General features: G+C 45.5%; 1 protein-coding gene across 10 annotated transcripts in view; it reads right to left on the bottom strand.

Moving 5' to 3' along the window:
- The window catches only part of LOC135420165 (monocarboxylate transporter 2-like), a 38,537-nt gene extending 16,596 nt beyond the window's left edge, over positions 1–21,941 (bottom strand). Inside the window, exons 1-4 of one of the 10 annotated variants that reach the window (XM_064667240.1) lie at positions 21,796–21,941; positions 19,547–19,621; positions 18,657–18,810; positions 18,165–18,422 (exon numbers count right to left, since the gene is read on the bottom strand). In XM_064667240.1, the coding sequence (XP_064523310.1) occupies positions 18,165–18,381 (217 nt within the window). In that variant the 5' untranslated portion in view covers positions 18,382–18,422; positions 18,657–18,810; positions 19,547–19,621; positions 21,796–21,941. Of the gene's footprint in view, positions 1–8,734; positions 8,968–18,164; positions 18,423–18,656; positions 19,110–19,546; positions 19,622–21,795 lie in introns of those variants that run through there. The other 9 variants (XM_064667239.1, XM_064667238.1, XM_064667236.1 and 6 more) reach the window with 9 other exon arrangements.
- Positions 21,942–25,971: the final 4,030 nt, after the last annotated feature.

A 25,971-nucleotide genomic window follows, 5' to 3' on the forward strand; every position in this document is an offset into this window, starting at 1 on the left:
CAAGTGCGTGGAACTGCAGTGTTGGGAGATTTGGGACCACCAGTGCCCCCATCGCTGGGGCTGCAACATGCAGCTCAGCTTTTCCTAGTTTTTCACAGTGAGAAGTGGCTCTAAACAGCTGTTCCTGCACAGAGACATTGGTCAGCACCAAAAAAACTGCCCAGGTAGTTAATATTTTTCCAAACTTCTGTGAACACACAAACAGGAACTCAGCACAACATGACTAGTGCTGACTGTGGGGAGTCACTGGGGATGCATGAAAGGAGCGGAGTGTACTCAGCTGGGAGGAAAGGGGGGGAATCATTTATGCTAATAAACTAAAGTCTATTTTTACACCAATAGTAAAACAACAGGAGCAGGCCTGCAATTTCCTCAGTAATAATCTCACTCCCTCCGTGGAATAGCGACGCTGCCTTTGGCTTCGTAATTTATCCACCAGGGGACCAGCCCACGGTAACAGAGCAACCTCCTCATTACCCTGAAAATGAAAGCAAGTGTCCCCACGTTATTAACGTCCTGCCAGACCCCACCAGCCTCTGGAGACAGGGAGGATCAGCCATCAGTTGCTGGTACCCATGCACAGCCTGAAAGGGAGGTGGCCTGAGAAAACACGGGGCACAGGTCCAAAGGCAGGGGAAAAGGGATGAGAGGGTTAAAACCTGCAGCCTTTCACTCATTGCCACGCCAGAAGAGACTTGGATAGCTCATACTCCTAAGTATTTGTGCCACCAGAACTTGGAGAACTGCTGCTCACCAGCTGATCCACGGTAGCTGAGCCCAGCATGTGCCTGCTCCGGATCACTGGAGAAGAACTGGTGGTATCTGCTAATAATGAAGTATATTATTAATCTCAGCTGCTTGGTCCAGATGGTTTTGTTTGCACCTGCATTGGCTGAGGAGCCCACAAACAACTGGCTCTGAAGACTGGATGGCCACGCATGCCAGCGCTGGAGGACAAGTGCCAGTGAGCAAAGGCCCACAACCACAGCATCAAATACCACTCTACCAGACCCCACAGGGCAGCTTCCAAAGACCTGTCCACACCTAAACCACCGTGATGCCTCCAGCTAATGACCCTGACCTCTCATCAGAAATACTTGCATTTACCAGAGCAGCTTCCAACTTTTTTAAATAAATAAATAAATAAATAAAAAAGAAGAAAAACAAAATAGACGAGTCCCAAGCTTCAGAAAGACAAAATGTTCTCCTCCTTATCCAGCAATCTTTTCTGATCAGCACTCAGGCATTTCAATTCCCAGATAACCCGGCTGACACGCGCTGCTCCTGCGGCGCACGGAGGAGCCACAGGCCAACAGCTCCAAAACTGGGGCTGCAGCCAAGGTCCCTCGTGTCACTTCGTATTTAGGCAGTTAAATAGCTGCTCCTGCAAGGGGATGGCGTCTCAGGTGCCCAGGACGTGCCACCTTCCTGCGCTCGGGGGCTGCTCCAGCTGCTGGTCTGGTTCTCACCCACACAGCAGATAACAGGCACTCACCCTCAGAAGGTCACAACATCACGGTTTTTGAACTGCTTTCCCGTGATTTCTTTACCTAACTTTTTGCTTTGGCTGGACCCCTGACTTTTATCTCTTCCATCATTCAAAGCCCAGCTGCATGAGTTCCTTCCTGGAGGTCAACAGCCTGTTCGTTACCTCTCTTAACACATTGTTCTGCAAGCAAGCTGGTCCCTGCCTGGTCAAGCTCTCCAAAGGGCTTTACCCATCCCTGGAAAGACCTGCATGACTTGACCAAGAGGCCAGTTATGCTGGAGAGCCCATCCAGGGGCAGAAGAGCTGCAGTGCTGTGGGATAGGTTGGCATCAGAGCTCTTGCCCACCCAAAACACATCCTGTACTGACTGGGGAAAGAAGCCTTCAACTTGGGGCAGTGGTTATAACTTATTCCTGGTCTTAACACCTGCCTGTGCACCACTAACAACCCCCACAACCAAAACTCTTTGCTTTCTTCTTCCTAGTTCTTATTAATCTTGGTTTTTATTAAGTCTATCACATCTCTATTACTGCTGCCTGGTGACCTTGCTAGCTCCAATGAAGGGCAAAATGATAAAGCTTTGTGACCAAGCCCACGAACACAGAAATATTTCACCTGAGCCTATAGTGCTATTATCACTCTTAAGTAGAGCAGAGCTATTTAAAAAAATAAAAAATATAAGCCCATACATGGTGACCTTGCAGAGCTTGAGTGCTCTCTGAGAGTCAGGAGAAGTATATGAATCTGCAGCACCATCCATTACAGAAATCAAATCATTCCTCATCCAGCATTCATATCAAAATCCACAACTGTAATGGTGCTGCTACCCCGGGGATTGCCCCAGCATGGGAAGATGTCTTGTTTCAATGGCATGGGGAGGCTGATTGAGTGGGACTCCAAGAGGTGGGGAGGATAAGAAAAGGGTGAAGTCCAGCACTGGGCAGCTCCAGGGAGCACCTGAAATTGGGCCAGGATGGCAGGATGTGATAAACAGAGATACTCCTTTTGTTTCAGCCTCCACAAATATCCAGGTGGAAAAGCACATGCCTAGGGAAATCCTAGCAAAAACCCTACTTGAGAATTTTTGTTGAACCAGTGCTGCAAGCAGAGCAGTAGAGAGCTGACACAAGCTACAATACTACAAACAACCTGTCCTCCTCTCCCTGTCCCTCTCCTCTCTCATAACCCCTGCTCAGCACTCAGGGCTGATGAGGAGAAGCTCATGTCATTTCAGACACCCTTGGGTCAGTGAGGCATCCCCTGGGGTGGCCAGACACAGCCCAGGACCCAGAGGATACAGGTGCTGGATCCCCTGGAAAGGCCAGTGAGCAGCCAGCTGCAAATCCACACTGTGTTTGTGAGCAACTCTGAATGCAAACCCTGTTTGGGTCCTGACCCCTTTATTTCTCTGCTAAACCAACATTATACAACATGCTGGGCAATGCACAGCACACAATTTTACCAGTCACCCCTGTCACCAGGCTTTCAGCAGGCAAAGCCTCCAGCCATCCCAGTGCTTGTGGTCCATCAGGCCATCCCAGAGCCAAAACTGGCTTGCAGAGAGCTTGCACCCCTCAAGGCATAACCTGGACTCTGTTAGCCACTTGCTGCTTGCCCTTGAAAAAAACCACTTCCCTCCCATGCCTCAGTTTCGCCTTGTAGTGCTGTGGTACCTCACAGCTATTTGAAAGCTCTTGGGATGGGTGGAGAGCCTTGGGGGGGGTCTCCTGGAGGCAGAGAAGGTTTTGATGGAGTCTGGACCAGAGCAGAAGAGAACATTGGCAGTTTTGATAAAGTTAAAAACTGCAGAATCAAACTTATTATTAATATAGCTCTATGCCACTGCATGTTGTAAGGTGCTTTCTAAACCTGTCACTGCAATTTATCATGATAGCAATGTAATAAAATACAGCTATAAAATTTTGGATTAAATGTTCAAGGTCAATGGTGGACTCTCAGCTTCCCCATCTTTCCTTGCTGCTTTAGGAGATGCTCTATTAAGCAGCTACAAGCTCTGGGAGAAAGTTTCTTTGGAGAAAAGATTCAGTTGTGGAGCATTTTCAGAATTAAATCTTCAGATATTTCATCAAATTACAAAACAATAAATAACAAACAACAAGAGTAATAAACACTTCAGGTTGAGGCTTTTCCTTTAGAAAAAACTCTCGTTTTTCTTGTGTTTGCAAAATGTGGCTCTCTGCTGCTGTCTTTGAAAAATAGACAGAAGGTGATTCCTTAATTTTAATAGAAATTTGGATGTGTTAGAGCAGCACCCTGGAGATTTTGGGAGGAGTGTTACAGCAGCGCACAGCAAGGCTGAGACCAAAATTCCACTTCAGTGCATACTGAATAAAAACAATGCTGATGTAACCGAGCTTTTTATGTATTAAAGGGCAACAGAAGCAGCACACATTTACACCTACAAGCTGTGCACAAACCTGCACAGCAATTGCAACAGACTGAAGTTCTTCAAAATTACTAAAAAGAAGGTCTCGTGTTCCCTGCTTTAGCCCCAGTTATTCAAACCAAGCTGCTGAAATGACTCTGTGTCAGGATCTAGTCAGATGACTCCTCTTATTCCATTATAAAAATGAAGGAAGCAGTTGGCCACAACATCACCATTAAAAAAAAAAAAGGAAAAAAAGAAAAACCCACTGAAAATGTAGATACTGCTCTAGGCATTAAATTATTCTCTCTATTCTGGCACATGTGCCAGAGAGCTGGCTCATTGTTCAAGCTCTAACATAAGTCGGCCATAATAAAAGACATTACTTCTTCCCATGATCCATACCTCTCTTATAGCCTTAAAGGAGAAGGTAACAGCTACAAAAACATTGCTGCTACTGAATTATTAGCAAATTAATGTTGCTTGTATTTTCTTTTCTGGGAGCTCAGCTGCCTCCTGCTTTCCATGGGTAACAGTTATCCCCAGGGACACATCTGTGGCTTAGCTTTAAATGTATCACCCTTAAAAACGGGAGAAGGGAAGCTCAGTTAGGTGTTGTGAACGTGACACAGGCACAGGGCCCAAATCAGGAGGTGCAAAGGCCAAAGACTTTTGGCTTTGCAATGAGGTTGTTTCCTGAACAAAATGTACTTGAGGCAACACCTTGGGAACCTTGGTATTTTGCTGGCATAGCAAAGTCCAAGGAGGCAATTTGCAAAGGGAAACCCTGCCCAGGGCATCTGGCAGCATGATGGATGCCCTGTGGAGCTCCACATTTTGACAATGTTGGTGCGTCCTCGTCACCCCCAGAGCCTGTTGCCTGGGTGCTGAGGTGCAGCTGAAGCACCTTTAGGGAAGGATGATGCCATGTCTCCTGGTCCCTGGTGGAATCAGAGAATGGTTAAGGCTGGAAAAGTCCTCTAAAATCATTGATCAGACCCTGGTTCCTTTTCTTTTCATCCATCAAAGACTCTGCTCTGTAACACCTTTCTCATTTGGGGTAAGGGATGAGCTCCTCACCCACGACAACAACAAAAAATGGTGGAAAGACTGTAGAACAGAAATCCTTCTTTATCAGATTGGCAGGGCTTCAGCCTGTGGGATTTAGTCAGAGAAAAGCAATGTTCTCTCATGCTCCTTACTCACAAACCTCCCAGTCTGCCCTCCACGACTGGAAACATGGAATTGCTGAACATGAGCACTGACAAGCACTACAAGTACCCCATCATAAAGTCCAGGCTATCCACTTTACTGCACAGTAATCTGTTTTACTACTTGTATTATAGTGACAGAATTGTTTTCTGCAACCTAGTTCAGATTAAGAAACTGGGGGATAAGACACATTAACTTCTGTAATATATATTGCCAGAGCCTCGGCTGGTATAAAACAGCTTCCTGGGGGAATTAAGCAGAAAGTGAAGAGCAGAAACAGTCTCGGCTGCTGATTTTCAGTTTTAGTCTGAAAAACTGGAACTGCTCTAGTGCTACAAGCTAAAGCCTCAGGTGGCACTGTAAATCTGCATCCATGCTGTCAAAGTCAACAAAGCTTCTCCAGTGAAGATTTGAGTTAGTTCACGTATTTTCAGAAAATAAGCTTCATTTGCATTATTTATGAAATGCAAACATAAGCTCTGTCACACTGTAAGCTGCACGTCCCAAAAGCAAGTCCCTACACCAAGGAGCACAACAAGGAAAACAGAAACTGTTTCCTGGGGATGTTTGCAAACAAAAGCTGTGGTCAGTGGAAGCATCAGCCCCTGTGTGCCCTGCCAAGGCACCAGGACACGTCAGCTGCCCCCAGCTTCCAGGAACAGAGGGAGATGAGACTCCATGGAGTGTCAGCCCTCACAGGGGACATTCCTGTGCCCAGGTGCCAACCTCACTGCCCTGAGTCCTGGTTCTGAGGGCCATGGCACAGTCCAGAGGCAAGGCCAGCACTGAGAAAGGAACAGAAACACCGTGGCCTTTCTCTGAGGACAGCTGAGCAAACAGCAGTACCTGTGCAATCTTGAGGAGAGCTTTTGATCCATGTGGCCACCTTCCAAATCACTGCCATTTATTGCAGCTGGAGCAGGGGGAAGGGGTGTGAGGCAAGTTTTGGGGTTTCCTTCAGCAGCTGTGATGCCCACACCTGACCCCAGCAAAGGCACCACTGGTCCTTCCAGCCCCTCAGGATATGACTTTTTGCCTCATGTAGGAGATGCTCAGTGCCCCCACACAGTTCCCACACAGCTGCAGACTGCACCCCCTGCACCTCTGCTCTGTGACAGTTCTGCCCCACCACTGATTTGGGAAAGGAAAGGAATGGACAAGCCATGGCAATATTTAGTAACATTATTAATTATTCAGGACTATGTTAAAAGTTCGGCATTTATAGAATTTTTTCTTTTCAGAAAGATTAGCAAAAATCCAGTGTTCAACTATTTTATCGTCTTTCAGCAAAGTAAATCAAACTTTGCCACGCAGCTCTAACAGGCAGTGTAGCAGAGCAAGAGTTGGGCAGCTCACAGGAACCATCCTTGAACGAGAATTTCCAAATCACTGGAGTCATTCATAAGTTAAAACCACTCTGGCATTAAATGCCTGGTCAATCAAATCAGTCGTGTTAAATACACTCTTGGGCACGTGCATTTTATTGCTCCATGTTCCACAAATTCCCACCATGGCCCTGTCTGCAGCCATTGAGTGACTTGGTATCTCACCCTGCAGAGAGAGTGAGGATCAAACAAGCATCAGTCATATTCCAGAGCAGAGCAGAGGAGGGGAGGACTGGTAAATGGACATAACTCAGCAAGTGGGAAGGTACAAAGGTACAATTGCCTGCAATTAAATCTAGTGGTGTCCAGCTGTACCATCCCCCATATTACTGTGTTATATTAGGGAGGGTAAAGTTAAAGATCCTTGCAAAAAGGCAGGAAATACTCAGTTCATTGGGATAAAAGTCCACTACAACATTCCAGGTACAGAGCACTCAGCACTGGCTTGGAGAGACAGAGAAGGAGGTGGGCTGGAAAGTGAGGAGATGGGAGGAGGCAGAGGCAAGCAGGGCAGCATTTCACCTCCTCCAGCACCAGCTCGTTGGCCATGACCTGCACCCTGAGGAGCTCCAGCCCCCCCTCTATTTCCCTGTGAGCAATTTCAGGCCCTGCTAGGTGCAGGGTTAATCTGCAGAGCATGTTCCTCACTCGGTCATAGTCAGGCACTGAAGCATCTCTTCCACAGTGAGGGAGGTATGGAAGTATACGACATTTTTGTATTGGAAGACAAAGCAGAGCTGCCAACAACCCACAGGGGCAGCCAGGAGCCCCCAGCCCACAGGCACATTTATTGCAGTGTAGTGGGACAGGCAATGGGACAACAGCAGTGGCTCAAGCAGGGGATTTCTCCTTCTAAATCACGTTTTGCCTTAAGTGCTCCATTTGTGCATTCTCAAATAGGAACTCAGCTCTTGCAGAGCTGTTCTCCATGGGACCAAGCCTTTGCAGTGGGTTGCAACAGAATGCATTACAACAGGCTCTGTACAACACATCTTTACCTTCCCTAGCAACTGTGCTGTTCAAAAACTACTACAGCGCACTATTAAGGAAACAAAATCCTTTGCAAAAATAGAGAATATTTTCAGAATTGCTCTAATAGCCAGGACAAACATTGATGAAGTTTCCTGCAATCACAGAGCATGGTTCCTGTCCACCTCCCACTGCAGATTTAATCAAGAGCAGCCCAACTTTTTCATTGAGTCATGAAAGTGATACTAAAATCCATAAAAAAGAGCAACATTATATGCAGTGCTTTACAACTGATAAGAAAGACTAACTCTGGCGATTTCATTGCTGTGATTACAAGCTGCCACAATAAACAAGCAGCTACTTCATTTATTGCTCTATATCCACGCTCAGCTCTGGTTGAAACCCAGAACCAGCTGCTTCACACCAGCCTATTCCCAGGGCTTTGTCCCTGATGCCCATGGAAAGTTTTCACACTTAATCTTCTGATTTCTGGGTAGGTGACCTCAGCAACACGCTGGGTCTGGCCATGCTGGTACTTCATAGTCTCTTGACTGCAAAGTTACTGACTTGTATCAAAGCAAGGCAGAAGATGCTAGTGTTGCCCATCCCTTTGCCACTTGGATACAAGGAATAGTCTGGTATTGCCTTTGGGGGGAACGGAGCTGCTGTGTGACAGGACGAAGCCCTTGTTTTGTTCACGGTGTCAGAGAAAGCCCCTGATGTGCAGCCTGTGGCTGGCAGTGTCCTAGGAAAGGGGGTGCAGCAAGGGAACACACCATGCTGTGGCTCAGCCTCTGGTGCACAGAGGGTATTGTACCCCTACAGAAAGGCTTTTGCATAACACTATGCCCACATCAGTGAAATACATCCTATTTTGAAAAGCAGCAAAGGTGCTGCAACCCCAACTGGAAATAAAGGGGATATCAGCACCAAACTGGCCACAAAACATATTTTCAAAGACATTTGGAGTCCCCTACAGGCCAAAAAAGCACACAGAGGGGTTAAAAGAGTCCTGCATCCACTGAGCCCAGCGGCAAATTCAAAAGGCGCCAGACCTGTGTCCCAATCAACACTAATTCAACCAAAAATATTGCCCCTTCACCCCTTATGCTTCACGTATGACTTGTTTGCCTGAGCTAACGTTTGGAAACAGGATCAGAAAGTAAACCTTTGGGTGGTGCCCGTGCAGATGGGCACTGCTGCTGCTCCTCATCTACACTGTCCCAAAGTGGAGATTTCTGGCTTATTTCTGCTTTCACACCACACCATGGGGGCTGGTGCAGGATCACTCACCTGCACCGTACGTCGTGGCCAGCATGATCGAGGAGATCCACGCCACCTCGCTATAGGACGTGCCAAAGAAATCCTGGATTTCTTTGAAGAAGATGGCCAAGCCCTTGGGGAAGGCGTAGGCGAAGCCGATCGAAACGAATGCCCCGAACACCACGGCCCAGCCCCAGCCGCCGTCCGGAGGGACGGGAGCTCGCCCTGGGGGCTGCATGGCTGGGGGGCGACCGGCGCCCACGGTCCTCGGGCAGCTCTGGAATACAAAGTGCAGAGTTGCCGGGTCAGGATGCGGAGTCCCTGACCCCTAGTCCCGGGATGCTGCTGCCCCAGTCCAGGGGTGCTCCTCCTCCAGATCCCGGCCCTGGGAATGTCGCTTCATTGGGCCTCTCGTCCCAGGACGCTGCTCCTGCATATCCCTGTTCCGGAGCGCTGCTGCCTGGAACCCCAGTCCAAGGATGCTGCTCCCCCAGCCCCGGAATGTTGTTATCCCAGTCTCAGGGTGCTGCTCCCCTGGAGTCCCAGTACAGGGATGCTGCTCCCCCAGCCCCGGAATGCTGTTATCCCGGTCCCAGGGTGCTGCTCCCCCAGCCCCGGAATGCTGTTATCCCAGTCCCAGGGTGCTGCTCCCCCTGCCCCCCCCTGCAGTGACACCGCGGCCCCAACACATTAGTGAGTCCCGTCCCGTGTCGCGCCCCCCCGAGCCGTTCGCGTGGCCATTTAACGCCAAGCCCACCGGCCCCGTGTCCCCGTCCCGCGGGCAGCGGTGCTGGGGAGAGTGGGACGGTGCAGAAATGCCACGTGGAATTAGGTAAAACCAGGAACAGCGGCTTCAACCCGGTGCACCTCCCCCTTCGTTCCTACCTAGCCCCCCGGGACACGCCTGCGATGTGGGATCCCGCATCCCCGCACACGGACCCACCTGCGGAGCGCGGCGCCGGCACCGACCCCGCGGTATGGGATGAGATGGGATGGGATGGAACGGGACGGACAGGATGGGGCGGGGGAGCACCCGCACCGCCCCGCGCGGGACCCGCCCGCCCCGGCGGACGGGACACGCACCAAACCTCCCCCGGGAGCTACATCCCTTCCCGCTTCCCCACTTCCCCCGTGTTTTCCTCGCCCCCCTTGCTCGCAGCAGCACCATCCACTCCGTCGGCGTTAATTAAACCACCCTCAGTTACTTAATGCAAATTGTTCTTTTTCTCGCCTCCCTCCCGTGTTTCCATCAGCATCCCTCTTCTTTTCTGCTCGGTACCAAGTTGCAGGCTGCTCTTCTGCCCCCAGACCACATCATCATAATAAAAAAAAAAAACATAGTGACTTTTTACACTGGCAGGTGGGGATAGGACAAGAGGGAATGGTTTCAAACTGAAAGAGGAGAGACTTAGGTTAGATGTTGGGAGGAAATTCTTCACTGTGAGAGTGGTGAGGCCCTGGCACAGGTTACCCAGAGAAGCTGTGGATGTCCCATCCCTGGAAGTGTCCAAGGCCAGGTTGGACAGGGCTTGGAGCAACCTGGGCTAGTGGAAGATATCTCAGTCCACAACCAGGAGTTGAATGTGATGATCTTTAAGGTCCCTTCCAACCCAATTCTGAATTCTGTGATTCTACGATCACTGCAGACTTCTACCCTCTATTTATGTTCACCAATTCACTGTATATTCTACTTTTCATGTTTAACTCTGTTTGGAAAAATATTAAGCAGTGTTTGCTCTGGCTGGAAAGTTGCAGTTTCACCACAAGGTGTTTATCTTACTCAATCTTGCCTCCCTCTGGCTTAACTAGCATCCCCTTGGGTCTTGAAGGAATGCAGGCATGTGCATTCCTGGGCCCAATTTTGTGGAAATTCAGATGGAGATGGCAGATGAGTGTCAGCACCTTGCCTCTTCCCATGAGGAGACCTTCTTCCATCTCCATGTAGCCATGATTGGAGTACAATGGGGCAGATCTTACAAATCATTTTGGCAAAAGACATTTTACCTGCAAATAACTATACCATCTGCATTGCAACTATGGCCCTTTCTTCCCTCTTTCCCCAAGAGGAGTTTTCATTCCCTTTTGGTTTCTCTGTGTGTCCAGGCTTAGATCAACTCTTCCCTAATATCCTACAAAGCTGCATTCACTCTGTTTCCAAAAAAAAAAAAAAGACAACCCAAAACTCAAAAAACCAAGGCACACTAGTTAGGTGTGTGGAAATCAGCTGGTTTTAAAATCTGCCTTCAGACGCTGCTGCTGTTCACAATTTTCTTTTCTCCTCTTCTTTTTGAGCTGAACACCACCCACATGGGGATGTCACAGGGGGCAACGGGCTTCCCCCTCCAATGCCCACCTGAGATTGAACTTGGCACACCCTTAGCAGCAGCATGGAAGATGGGAGGGCAGAAGGAAACCCCCAGGAGCAAAGGGATGAAGAAGCAGGTACAGCTCCAGCCATGGAAGCTCTATCTCCCAGCTGGAAGTTGAGAATTTCCTTTTGCAGAAAAATTAAATTGGATGTCATGCTCAGGAATGTCCCCCACAGGACAGCCTTGGGTAAACATTTACACAAACTGGTGGCAAACTCAAAACTGGAGCAGGAAATCATTTGCAGCAGGAGATACTGGGGGCAAACAAATGATTTCTAAAGATGTCTAAATGCAATTAGTTTTTGCACTCACGTGTCTGCTCTGAAAAGAAGCTCACAAGCGAAGCACAACAGCCTGAGGGCAAAGGGTAGTGGACTGACAGTAGAAATCCTGGGCTCACTAGGTCAAAAAAGACTTCCTTGCTATTTAGGGGGACTTGGGCTCATCTCACAGTAGCTGCCTGTGCCAGTGCTCCCCCTCCATTTCGGGAGCACACACTGCCCCCCAGGGCCGGGCTCTGCTCCCTCATGCACTGACAGCAGTCGCTTCCTGGAGGGCAGGTTTTTTAATTTGCTGGCAAGCGGCAACAAAATTGATTAAAATTGTAAAGTACCTTTTCAAATGACTCATTTCCCTATCACAGTGCTCCATGTAAATAAGTGACTGCTATTGTATTCCCAGCGCTCCACTCCAGAGCTGCTGAAAGAAGAGGGGCAAACCGGGAAAAGGGGCCAGGAGCAAGGCAGAATCTGAAACTCTTCCTCTCTCCCAAAAGAGCTCATTTTCCAATCTTTGCAAAGCTTTTCGTGGCAGTTCCCATGTCATGATTTTTAAATCAAATGAACTAACATCCTTCACTTACTTACAGCCCGAAGTTTCATGAACAATATTTAAAATCACAGAATCTTAGGATGGTTTGGGTTGGAAGGGATCAACCCCCTGCCACAGACAGGGACACCTGCTAGACCAGGTTACTCAAAGCCCCATCCAACTTGTTCTTCTTGAACACTTCCAGGGATTAGGCACCCACAGCTTTTCTGGGCAACCTGTGCCATTGCCTCACCAACCTCATAGTGAAGCATATAAGTTGCCTCCAAAAAAGTGACTAGTGATGACAACTTGAGTGTTTTTCTTTTCTTGAAAAACAAAAAAAAAGGGGGGGGGGGGGAGAGTGGAGAAACCCTGGGCTTCCTCGAGAATGGAAATCTTTCCTATTTATTCTCAGTGGACCACTTTAGTATTTGGAAATAATTTCATTCAAAGCCTTTAATGCAAAACATTTAATGGCAGACAAAGGCAGGAGCTCCAACTCTATAACTCCAACAGTGTTTTTACCACTAATAATTTTATGCTTGAGGTTTTAATTAAAGGGCACCTAACTCTGGCTGGTGGCTCCCAGAGGAACTGAGCAGCAGGAAGGATGCAGGCAGCACCCACACATGCTCCACATGGGACACGTGGGTCAAGCATGGCCAATCCACATCCCTTGACATCTCAATGGCTATTTGGAAGGGACCTTTAATTTCCATGCAGCCTCTCTGCTGCTCTGTGAGATGTTCTGCTGCAGGCAGAGCCACCAGCCCCTCACACCCTGCACCTAGTGACAATGCATGGAGCCAGGCAATGGAGCTGGCACTGCTTGAAACCACCCAGGACACTGGGAGAGCCTCATGGCTTTGCTTTTCACTGAGTAATGTTTTACAAGAGGGTCAAGGAGAGGTCAAAATAGAAAGTTATGAAATGTCAAACTTGCTTTTTGCTAAACCCCAGTATTAATAGCACAGAGACCAGACAGGCAAAGGGATTCATATGACATGAAATAAGTCTCTTCAGAGCCAGCAAACCTCTTAGACAGCCCCAGCCCTGTGTCTGTGCCATCAAACCAGCCAGGTGCATGAAGCATCACTGCGGGATGAGCTGGTTTCCTGGAGACAACAGAATAAACCAAGCAGCAACATCACTTCTTCTGTTTCTCCCCTGTTGCAGGAGTTTAATCAGCAGCCCAAACCAAAGCATTTTTGCTGGTAAAAAGATGGTGACAATTAATCTAAATCTAATAACTGGAATGTTTTCACTGGGGAATTAAAACAAATTATTCCTTTGCTATTGCATCTTTGTCTCATTTACATTTTAATCCCGGAAGGATCTTCCTGTGTTATATTTGGAAAATGACTGCATAAAAAGGGAAAAACAACATGGTTGAAAGTGCTTAAAGATGCATCCAGAATTTAGCTATTAACTTTTATGGCAGAAGTCTGACTATGCCAAGTCCTAAATGGCTGAAAATTAGGACAAATACTGTGTTTTTTCCTCAAACACTGCTGAATGCAGAGCCTGGTGCCATTTCAGATTGTGCACACAAGGTCGGGCAAACAAGCAGCTGGGGCAGAAGGTTGTGTTGAAGGTGTAATTACACATTAGCCAGAGCAGAGAGAGTCACTCTGTCGTTTGTACTGAGAGTAAAGGGGACCCTTCTCTGGTGACACCATTTGCAGAGGGAAACCTCTGCCTTCCCACCCTGTGGCTCTCCACTCGCAGACTCCAGCCTTGTTGTCCTTGCTCTGAGGTTTCACCACAGGATAGTGAGTTCATACCCTTTTGCTCAAGGTAAACAAATGGTGAATAAAGGCACTTTAGTTTTGTCCAAGTAAAACCAGTGCGATATCCCACCTTATTCCAGCCTGTCTTACCTACTTTGCCTGCCTGTGACTCCTGATGGAAATGTTCTTGTGGGAGTTTCTTCACTCACTTCAGTAAAAAGGAAGGAGATTAGCAAAAATCTGCAGCTCAGATTGTCAAAACTAATCCAATGAATTGTGACACATCCAGCCCCTCCACAAGGCATGGCCCTCAGCAGCTGTGCCACATCTGGGTCCAGAGGACCAGTGCTGCCTCCAGCCCATCTCCAAGTAAACTCTCAAATAGTTCTCAACAGGGCAGGAAGAGGATCAGCTGCCTCAGGGCTGCCTGAATAATGCTTCACCAAGGTGGAGAGCTTTAGATCTCATTAAACCCTCATGATGTTTGAGAGAGGAGAGATGATGCAGGGCCACCATGAAGAATGATTCCCACTCCAGAGCAGCAAAAACCTGGATCTGCACCATGTTGACTGTGCCTGAAGCAAAGGTCAGTGGCTGGTGGACAGGGGGATGTCACACCAGTTTGCAAGTAGTCTCTGGGACACTGCTGTTTGCAGATCACAGTACTCTGAGTCATAATATAATGCAGGTATTTTCCCAAAAAATTAACCCCACCTCACCCAAGTTTTAAGGTATTGGATGGGTAGCCAACTAAAGCTACAGAAAAATATCACAGAGAGGTAGCTGAAGCTTTATTTTGATTTTTTTTTTCTCCATCAAATAAAATTGTGACAAGTGACGGTAACTCCACGAAGGCTTCTGCATTTGACATGAGTTTCCCCAGGAAGTCTTTCCTGTAGGACTGCAGCATTCTGGGAGCAGGTGCTGCTGTTTGCTGCATATATGTAGGACACCTTTCATGTGCTTCAAGGCCAAGGATGCATCGAGCAGAAGCCAATCTCTGCTGGCTCCTCACCACGCAGTTCTCGTCACCAGCGAGGCTCCTGGGCACTGAGAGAGCGGGTGGGGAGCAGGATGACAGGATCAAGCCTGCAGCTGCTCTGCACACAACCAGATCCTCTTAGTGGGGTGGAAGAAACCTGGCAAGCTCCTCATTAGCCTTCAAATTCAGTTAAATGCTGGGATATGGAAATAAGAGGCAGACTCAAACCCGGGAAGAGTTGAGTGCCTGCATCACGTGGTGCAGAGAGCTGTGTGTAACATCACTGTGCCCTTAACATAGGGTGATGCAATGCACAATATTGCTGTAGGTTAACTCAGCCAGGCTCCTGAGCCTGAATTTTCTGTGTTGCTTTGCCCTCCTGGCTGACCATTGTCCAGCAGATCAAGCATGATGCTTTAGTATTAACTTTCAAGGTCTTGCAGAGATAGTTCTTTAGGAACTTGTTGAACTTTTGACATTGTGCATCCATGTTACCCCACAAGATAAAAAGAGGAGACTTTTTGGTCGAAGTGTAGTATTTGCCCAAAGCTTGCTGTAATCCTGGGTTTACGGACTGGCCTTCCTAAGAGCCCTCAAAGTACCACACAAATGACTCCTCATAAGACAGGCTTTAAAGATGCACCTATTTTCTTGTTTACTAGGTACTCCATCACTTCACATTCCTGCAGATCTTTGGGAAAGCCCCTTTTCCCAAATGCCATGCTTGGGGCTGAAATTTGCCAGGCTTCTAGTGCTGTAGTTCAGCAGATCAAACTGTGCAGCTGAAAGATGAAACCCTGGCTCCACTAAAGGTGATGGCAAGGTGCCTGCTGACTTCAGTGCAGCCCAAGCTTTACCCAGAAATAATATTCAATGTTTGGTGAAGCTTTTTTATTTTTGCTAATTACTCCAGTGCAAAGAAGCATATGTTGTCCCAAACAGCTACTTTGTAGACAGTCAGCTGTAGCATTTCTGAATATTGTAAAATGAAAGCTGGGGTTTGAAGGGATCCCCTGCAATCCCTCAGTCATTCAGGGTAGGCTTTGCTGGTGCTTTCCTCCCCCCTCAAACACAGCATGCAGCTTCACTGGATGCTACACAATTGCTGTAGACTTATGCTGCTGTAGCTGAAAGGAAGATCAAACTGAGTATTCAATTACTTATTCACTCAAAGATATTTATTCCCTGAGATCAAACTCCTAAATCTGTTATTATTGCCATTCCCTCTTCTATTACTACTGGCATGCTGCTGCTTTCAGATCTATGGAGATGTCAACACCATTTACTGGAAGCAACAAGTGAAAGATGAGAACATGACAGGGAAATGTTTAGAATTATGAATCATCCTCAAGAACAGAGGACATAATTGATATTCCTTAATTCTAGAAGAGTCTATAATCATTACACAGGGATTCTTCCAAGGACTTATGCTTTTCCAAGATCTATTTCTTTCATAGGTTGTTTGGCTTTTTTAAAACCCAGTTGCTGCAGTGATTTAAAAACTGAGGGAGGTGAAGAGTAACAGCTACCACAGCACAGGCAGACCCCCCAGAGAGGAAAGATGCTCTTGGCAGCAATGAACACAGGTATTTCTGAAAGGGACAGGACCCCCCTACCAAAGTCTGTGTGAAGCTAAATGCAGTGCTGAAAAGGAAACGTCACCTTGCTTCATAACATCTCACAATTCTCTGCTTGTGCTGACACCCTCCTGTTGTTACATGTGCCATCTGGGAAAGTCAGGCACTTGCACACACAGCTGTAGATTACAATGACAGCTCTGCAGCTGTAAGATTTCATAAAAGTCTGTATTTAAGGATGGGAAGATCAGGGCCGAAACCCATAAGTTTTATACTGTAATGGCTTCTTCCCCCATCGAAACCACCAACAGCAGTTCCTTTGCTGTACTCTCCCCTGTATCTTTGTTTGGTGTCAAGGGCACCAGCTCAGGGAATGTGGAGAATGAAAAGCCAGAAATCTCAACCACTCTGAGACATGTCCAAAGTGTGGTGCTCAGCTTCAGACATCCAACTTTCAGACTGCCCTAAACAGCAACCCTGAGGAAATGAGTCCTCTAAATAAGTCTCTCTTCTGTCTCTCACTCTGTCAGCCCTTCTCAGCTCCTGACATGAAACCACCAGAGCCAAACAGCAGCCAGAGGATGAACATCCATTGTTTCAAGGGGGAATCAGTGTTCAGTAGAGCTGCTGATTTAATCCCCTTGGAAGTGAACCCTTCTGTCCATCTGCAGCAGCAGACCATAGCCCAAAGAGATCAATGAAGCCGCTTCACTGCCCAGCTCATCAACTCCAGCCAGACCTGAAAAGGGTCTTTCTGCAAGCAGGGAAGCAGCTCATCCCTCACACCTCTCAGGTCACGTACATCGCCTTTCACCTTAATCCATCCCATATCAGATGACAAGACAGCTCTTTTTTTTTATTGCCATGTAAAACCGGTTCCTAAAGTACATGAGTGCATGACACTTCCATACACAGGGTGTACCCAATGTCTGCAATGTGTGACCCAAGAAGCCTCCAAACCACCCTGTCCTGAAGGCAGCACAGTACCAGGAGGATCCTACAACTTCTTTTGTAGTAGTCTTTCCAAAAGTGTGTGTCAGTGACCTTGTTTGAGGAAGAATACATGTTTGGGTAGATGCAAGTCGTGTGGCTATTCTTGTGTTCTTAAGTGTTAATCCATTCACCTTTCCCCCTTGCTAAACAAGCTAAGAACCACCAGAAATCTCCTCACAGCCCAGGAATAACCATCAGCAGCTGAGCCTCACAGGCATTAGTAACCTAAAAGCAAGATGGTCCTCTACTAACCATTAATAGCAAGATACACACCAGCTACTCAGATCAAAGTGACAGACTGACACCTGGCACCAGTGGCTGAGGGAAACATCCCTCTGAGAATATCCACTTGATGATTTCATTATGAGGACAAGAGATACCTTTCCCACAACAGCAACTTTTGCAGCCAAGGTATAAGAAAAAAACCAGAGAACATTTTTACTTCAAGTAAACAGTGGACATAGTTGTTCTTTCAGAAAGATTCTGCACAGAAAAGTCTAAAACATCATCCCTTAATTATCTGCAGCAAAATTTTAGCAATAGAATTAGGGAAAAACATATTTAAATACTATATCAATATATACATGCACACATCCCATGTTTGTTCATCAGCAAAGCTTAGATTTCAAGTTTCCAGCAACTTCTCTACAATCATGAGTGCAAGTAACATATTTTTGTTTCAAATAGAAAGGCAAGAATAGGAAGGGAACAAAAGACAGCACTCAGACAGTCCAAGAGTCAAATAATTCCACCATGGCCAAGCCTCCACCCACATATAGCAAGATTTCTGATGAAATAATAATTGATGACATCATATATATTGTCAATAAAATACTGAGCACTACTGGCTTTCTCAGTTTTGCCAATGCACATCATCAGAAAACAGAAGGCCAAACTTAGAGACAGCAAGAACTTTCTCAAAGAAATATATTCTCCCCTTTTGGCGTAGAGATCAGACCTCCTCCTTCCCAAAGGAAAATACAGTCTCGCTTCACTTACCTCCTCCATAGGTGGTAGCACACATGATGGATGTTGTCCAGGCAATCTGGCTGTAGGAGATGCTGAAAGCAGCCTGGAGCTCTCTGAAGTAGATTGTGAAAGCTTTAGGAAAGGTAAACGCAAACCCAATGGAGATGGAGGCTCCAAACACCACTGCCCAGCCCCATCCACCATCAGGGGGGACATAGCCCAGGTCCGAAAGGACTGGAGGAGACATGGTCAGAGCAGATTTCAGAGCAAAACCCACTTTCCACTGTCCTGCAGAGCAGAGGATATGTGTGTTATACAGCATATATTACATTATCATGTAATCAGGCAACATTTTAAAGCATAATTAAATAATTTAGAGATACAGAGGATCCCCCATTCTCAAAGCTTTGGACTTTTTGCTGCCTATTAATGGTTCTGCTGTTCAATTCTAACACAGCCAAGATCACCCTTCCCTCTCCAATAACCCTGTCCAGCCCTTCCACCTGGATTTTAAATACATACCCTCAAAATACTCCCATGGCCTCCAGGCTCAGGGATGGACCTCAGTCAAAATCTCAGTCAAAGTCTCCACTTTCTGTTCTGTCCCCCATCCAGCTGGTGGCTCGGTGTCCCACCTTGGGAATGGCTTCTGGAGGTAACTCCTGTCACAGTCCCTCTGGAGAGAACCAGATGCTCCAGCTGTACTGTTTTTAGGGTAAATGCTTCACTGTGTATCTTTCAAATGTAGGTGGAAATCCTTGTGGTTTCAAGATATCCCCGCTTAAAAGAATAGTTCTCATGACATGAGCAGCAGGTGAATGGCCCCAGTGTGTCCAGCACCCCCTGTTCTGCAGGAGCACAAGGCTCTCCTGGCTCTTTGCTTCCCCCAAACCAACAACCAAACTGAGCAGCTGCTTGCAAAGGGGTTGAAGTTTCTTCCTACTTGGGGGCAGCAATTCCACTCATGCCTGGTGCCTGCCAGGATAGCAGATTATGCTCAGGAGCAACACAGATCAGAGGGCATTCACTCATTTGCATTCTTCCCATTTTTTTTTTTGCCATTAATGTAAAATGAGGGTAAAAAGGAAAGAAGAAAAACCTACATGTCTCTCAGGAGTTAATCCACAAGCCTTCTATCAAGGTCAAAGTCTTAAACCAGAGAGGAGAGGAGTAGGTCCCACAGCAAAAGGTGGCAGGGAAGTTGGATAAAAGGTTGATTAGTGCCCTTATATACTGAAACTCAGAAATAAGAGAAGCTGGTAGGAAAGGGCATTATCAGAGCTAATGGGAAGGAACAGGCACAGATATCAGCTGAGAACATTTTGCTTAACCTTAGTAGCAGCAGTCAGCTAGCTAGGGAGAGAGGAAACTTTGGTTATCTTGGAGGGGGGGAAAAAAAAAAGAAAAAACACCTTAGGAAAAGCACAGTGTAATTTGCATCTATTTGAGAGTCCATTGCCTTTTGAGAGATGTCATTCAGATTCAACCTGTAAGTAGGAGGAAACAAGGAAACTACTTTAACCATACAGGAAAAAAAAAAAGGGGGGGTATTTTAAGCTGGTGATGAGTGTCTGCAGATAAACTCCTGAATTAATGTTTTCATCTACTTTTACAGCTGTTTAGTGGTAACACCAATATGGAGCCCTTACACTACAGGCTTCAAGCTCTCCCAGCTGCAGCTGGAGGAAACGTTAGTCCAAAATGCTAATATTCAATAAATCCAGTATTTAAGAACTCTAATAACATCCAGGATGGCAAGTTGTTGGTTGTCCTGAGATTTCATCGCTATATCGAGATGACCAGCTAAGAAGCTTTTCACAACAACAAAATAATGCATAATAATGAAAATACCCCTTTACACTATGAGGGATGCTATGTTGTAATTTCAGGATCAAGGAAGATTGTACTTGCAAAATTTCTCTTGCTCTTATATTAGGTAATAAAGTGATCTGATAGAGATTCATGAAACATTCTTTTTCCTCTACAGGTATCCACAATATATAAACAAGTTATTCTGATGTAGAGTCCTACTATCCACCCTCACCTAAGCTTTTCCATTAAAAGAAATAATTGTCTTTTGGAATTACATTAGCTATACTTCTGTACTGTAGGGTGGGATTTTAAAAGAAAACCCAAGTTAAAAAGCAACAGTGGTAATGCTGGAATGACTCCCTGTTGATGTTTAAGAGACTTTATTACCCATCAAGTTGCATTTCATTGCACTGTTTCTTTTGTTTATGGTTATTCTACTCAATTTAGACCATCCAAATATTGGGGAGAATACCAAGCTCCCAAAAATATTGACATATACTTGTGGTTCTGAAATTAGGCAAAATAAAACTGATTGAGGGGTGGGTATAGTGAGGATATGTTTTCTTATTTAACTTTGTATTTGGTATTCACAATCTACCAAAATTTAGGATACACAAAATTCTCAGGCCCCTCAAATTTAGATCTTTTTTGGCAGTCCTTTAAAACAGGTTGAGCCTGAACTTTAAATATATTTTCTGGGACTAACAAGGAAGGTTATTTTTTAATTACTACCAGTTCATTCTGCTTGTAAAATTATGACTAATTTTACACCACCTTTAAAAATCTTGCATGATGAATATATTAATTCATTTAATTTGCTTTTATGTACAATGAGACATATATTGAGAAGATATCATCATAAAATCAGATTAAGGTATCAGCCCATTGTCCACATTTTCTATATCAAGGCAAACTCTTACACAACACAGAAAACCAAAGAGACAAACTGAAGTTAAATGAAAATGTAGTGTACAACAAAATATAAAAATCACATCAGCTGACTTGCTTCCCCAACTGTAAAATAAGGCTTACAGAGGCTGACTTGGGGAAATCAAACTTTGGGATTGTTTTAACAGAGTTTAATAACCTAAGCAATGAGCAGGCAGTGATACAGTCCCAGTCTCCCCTCATTTCTCATGGTTTATGGGGACATTGGCACTAAGGAGGGCACAGGAACATTCCCTCATGGGGTGCTACCCCTTTGTTACCACCCTCTTAGCCACTGCTTTGTAATTTTAAAATGAGAGTTGTCTTTGTACAGCCATGATCTGGCACAAATTTATTTGTTGACTCTCTCACTTTATTCCTATTTCCTTTTTGTGAAATTATACAAGTCTGGACTTCCCATTTCTCCACTTACCATTCCCTATAGGTTTCCTGCTTTATTCCCATCACTTTATTTAGACTTAGTTATTCACTGGTCACATCTGGATCTTCCCTCTCCACTATTCTTCCCTCCTTTTCAGGAAACTGTCTGAGGCTACTAACAACAACTTCAAAATAAAGGAATTCCTGGTCTCTTGCACAATCAAGGCCCTTATGTTTCAATCCAGCTGATATTACCATCTTCTTTCCCTAATTTATCGAGCTGCTGTCTTTTGGAACCAACATATGCAATCACAGTCTGCATTCTGCAAGCCAGATCAACTGGGAACTATTCTTGGACTATACAATTATTTTCTACAACAATTGTTTTATCAGGTCGGAGCCGTTTTTTTGTTGAGTGAGAGAGCACCAGGACAAATCAAACCCAAGTCTAATGCAGCTTCGCCTGTCGATCCAGGGACTCCCTGATGCCAAGTTTCCCTCAACCCAAGGAAGCCACCACACACCAGACACACACACTCACTAACCACTGTCCAGTGGGACTGTTCCCTCTTCGGCAGAGGCGGGCACCACTCGGGCTCCCTTCCCTTGGGAATGCCGGTTGCTGGCTCCCTCAGCAGTGACCTGCTCAGCTTTTAAAGCCATCTGCTGACGTTGTGCCCCACTCCAAATGCAATTGAGATCAAAGGTTGAGATCAGAGGCTCTACTCTCAGATGTAAAACCTTCCAGCAATCGGAACATCGTCCGTCACCCAACCCCTCATGTTACATCCAAAGGCTACTGTATCCCACATTAACTAACTTTTCATGAACAGGATTGCACTTCACCCAGGAGCAACAAATCCATTTCCATTTGTAGTGCTTGGAACATTGGCCTCTCGGGTCTCTGTGGAGGTTAATAAATTATTTGTCAGATATCCCTTTTCCTTGTACATATTAACTTATTCTCTCTTTACAATGTGTTTTTACAGACTCTGCTCCCACTCTCCTCCGGGGGAATTTGCATATGGAGATCCCCTGTCTTTGCCCAGCCTGCTATGGCAATTTTAACCCTCTGCCTGAAGTTCTCCTCTGTGACTCCTGGGTCACCTAAAATCCTGCATCAGATTGATTCAGACCACCCAAAAACAAATGCAGGGATTCACAAGCCACAGCAACATCTATCAAGGGGTAAATGTCGCTCTGGAGTGGACAGAATAGGATACAGAACATTCCTGAGTTTTTTGCCAGTAACCAAGCAGTTGACTTGGATAGTGACTGAGCAACGTCCACAACACCAGTTTGTGCTTTGGAAAGGTTAATGTAACCCAGTTTCTGTAGGAATGTTTCCACAAGACTTACGTTGCAAATCCCCATTTGGGGGATTTAAAACATTCCCCTGCCATGTTTTTAATCCAGACACTGCAACACACTATTTAAGTACAGGAAAAACAGGAAAAAAACTGGTTGTAGGTGGTCCAGGGCAATGTTTTCATCCAGTCTGAGTAGAAAACTCTGTAGAAACGTAAACAGAGACAGAGAGAAAAATCATCCATCTGAACTAACTTTGTGAGTCAGCATCTACTGTAGCGAATATTTCCTGCCTTGTGGCCACATGGAGTCATCTTCACTATTTCATATTGCCCAAAAAGAAATAGCTTCCTTGCAAGGACACAATGAGTGCTCAAAACCACACACTGGCTCCCAGTTTGCATTAACAAAAGAGCCTGCCAGTGGTGCTCCCACAGCCAGCTCAGATGTTCTCACGAACACAGGACACACAACACACACACCCCCCTCCTCACTTTAAAGAATTTTCTACCAGCCAGTTGTAACAGCACGATAAAAAATTTCCAGTGGTCAAAAGACAGGAAGATAAATTCTGGGGAGAAATCCATTGAGTGCTATTAAACACAGAGATGCCACCTCTGGCATTGCAGATGGCAAATTGCTGGAGCCTGGGGAGTATTGACAGGTAGCTCCATACTTGTCTCCCCAGGCACCCACCATTAATTCACTGTCAGGAGAGACTTCCAATTGCACACACCTTGGGCTGATTGATCTTATGGTCCAGCTCTCCCTGCCTCACTGGTCATGGCTTCTACCAGTCGTTCTTCCTGAAAATGTTTTACGACCAGAAATGTAACAAATATATCTGGTGCTTTTTCTGTCTTCTAAAAGGAAAAAAAATCTTTAAAGGCAGTTATAGGTGCTATGGGAATTCATTACAGATTGTTGGAGGTGCATGTGGATCCTCTGTGCTCCATCCCATGAGAGGGCACCAGGATCTGCCTGTTGAGGATGCTGCAATCACTCCAGACCTGGAGTTCACAGGAGTCGTTTCTTCCAATGCTACACCTTGAGGAATAATGTTATTGTAAAAACTTTATGGCATTGCAAAAGGTAAAACTCCTAGGGACCCCACTAGTAACTTCCGTAATTTCAAAAATGTACTTTCTCTTTTGGTTGAGGATAATTCACAGTTCCCTTGGCTCTGAGCCATTTCAGATTGATGCTTTACCAAGTCAAAACATGAATATTCCTTTGTTAGATTATGTTGACCCTCTTTCCATCTCCATGTTAATAGAAATTGCCTAATTTATAAAGGTTTTCTGCTGGTAGTTACTGGGCAGTGGCCAATGCACTTCAGACACAATAGCCATTCACACCATTGAGATTGCTCTTCAAAATCACTTTGGAAAACCTTGGACACCTCTACCATTTCACTGGCCTATGAAAAATTGAAGCTTGAATGTCTAAGCCAAGGGCTCTTTCGTCTTAATATTTCTTATATTAGTTTTGATATAAAATGGGGTACCTCTTTTATTTAAGAAAAACAAAATGCAAATTTGCAGATCAAGTACAGTTTAAACACTTCATTTACTGGAAGAAGATTAATTTGGTGTTCACCAAATATTCCTGCCCCAAACTTTTCAGAATACATGAAGAAATCTGTTCCTGAAGGAACACGAACTGAATCAAACTGGAAGGGTTTAAAGTGCTTCAAAATTTATCTACAAATCTTTTTCTGCAGCTGATGTATCACACGCCATCTTGACTTCAAAATCATTAATGAAATTTAGAGCTCAGTTTATGGATAATCAAAAACTAGATATGTATCATTAAAAAACAAGAGAACCAAATTTTGGCACAAACTGAGCATAAAATTCACACTTCTTACATTTGTACTGGGCAGCTTTCTGGGGCAGTAAAAGCTGCAGAGCAGGGGTCACATGCAGATCTAAGGAGATATGGGAACACAGAGAGCATTGCTTAAAGTAGATTTATTTGGTACTATTTTAGTTGATGTTTTACAGATATGTTATCATCGCTTGCACTCAGTGACACTTAAAAGTTCTAAATAAGCACATACCATCTTTAAAGTGTGGAGCTGACCTGTTACAAGGCAGCAGCTTGAGGTCATTTGGGCACAGCCTCCTGCCCTGTTAACCCAGTGTGGCTTTGGGGCCAGGTTATGTCCTGGCCCACAGCCAGAAAGAGTGGGAAGGCGTGGGAGAAACCAGGCCCCACTTCTGCGGAATTACATGGAGCAATGGTCCTTCCACACTGGGAAGGCCTTACCATCACCCAGGTACTACAAAGTGTAGGACATCATGCTCTTATTTATTTCCCTTTTGTTCCTCTTCAGGCAGATCTATGCCTTCTTTACTCGAAGCTTGTGATGCCCAGAAAGCTACCTGGTCCTTCAAAAACAGTCAAACCCAGACAAATGTTCTCCAAGCGGAGATTTTATCATTTTTTTCCACGAGGAAACACAATATGCAGGGTTTTGTACATGTGCTCAATCACTCCCACTATCTGCTCCCACACACACCTCAACTTCTGAGATAGTGCCTGCCTTAAAACGTATTTTGTGTAGGGCCAAAGCTTTCAAATATGTAAAGAGTCTGTAAAGGATTTGTGTCCTATTAGTTGGCTAAATAAGAAAGGGATCCCACCACCTTCTGAAAGGGAAAGCTGACAAACACCTTTGTTACAACTCAAAATCCACTTGAAGAGATACATTAGAAATCAGCTGGTTTTGCTGCTCCTGAAATAACTTGTTAAACCATAACCTGATCACATAAACTTTGCTAAAATCAGTAAATGCCTGCCTCTCACAGTGGATATTTGCATCATTATTTCTGTCAACACAGGAATACAAAAATCAAGAGTAAGGCACAGGGGACTTTAATAAGATATCAAGAAATGGGAGAGGTTCCAGCTTTGTTGGTCTGACTCTTCCCTCTTTGAGAGGCCCAGAGGGGAGAACATGTTGTAAAGAGATAAGGAGAAAGGAACAGCTGGGTGGTTATTTCCCCACCTATTGACAGCACACAAGTGCCAAGTTCCCAAGTGAGATACTCCCCTGCATGCAGCACACACGAGTCTAGTTCACAGCTTTGGGCTACAAACCTAGTGGATTAGTTCATTTAAGTAATGCTTCTTTGTTTGGGGGGCTGGGGGGTGTTCCTGTCCTTCACCAAATGCTTCCAAAATGACATACCTTGCTTCCAAAAGGATGTCTGAAAGGAAAAACATGCCCAGCAAATAATTCTACCATCAACCCATGAACAGAAATAATCTCTCAGATGCCCACCTACTTCTCTCTTCAAAAAAACTACATTGGAATTTACTTTAGTGTCCAAAGAAGGAAAATCTAAAATCATTTGCAGATCTGTGGCTCCCCAGCTCCCTGTTTGCCCTCCTCGTTCCTGAC

This window comes from Pseudopipra pipra, chromosome 11 (genome assembly GCF_036250125.1).
Source record: "Pseudopipra pipra isolate bDixPip1 chromosome 11, bDixPip1.hap1, whole genome shotgun sequence".
NCBI classification, from domain to species: Eukaryota; Metazoa; Chordata; class Aves; order Passeriformes; family Pipridae; genus Pseudopipra; species Pseudopipra pipra.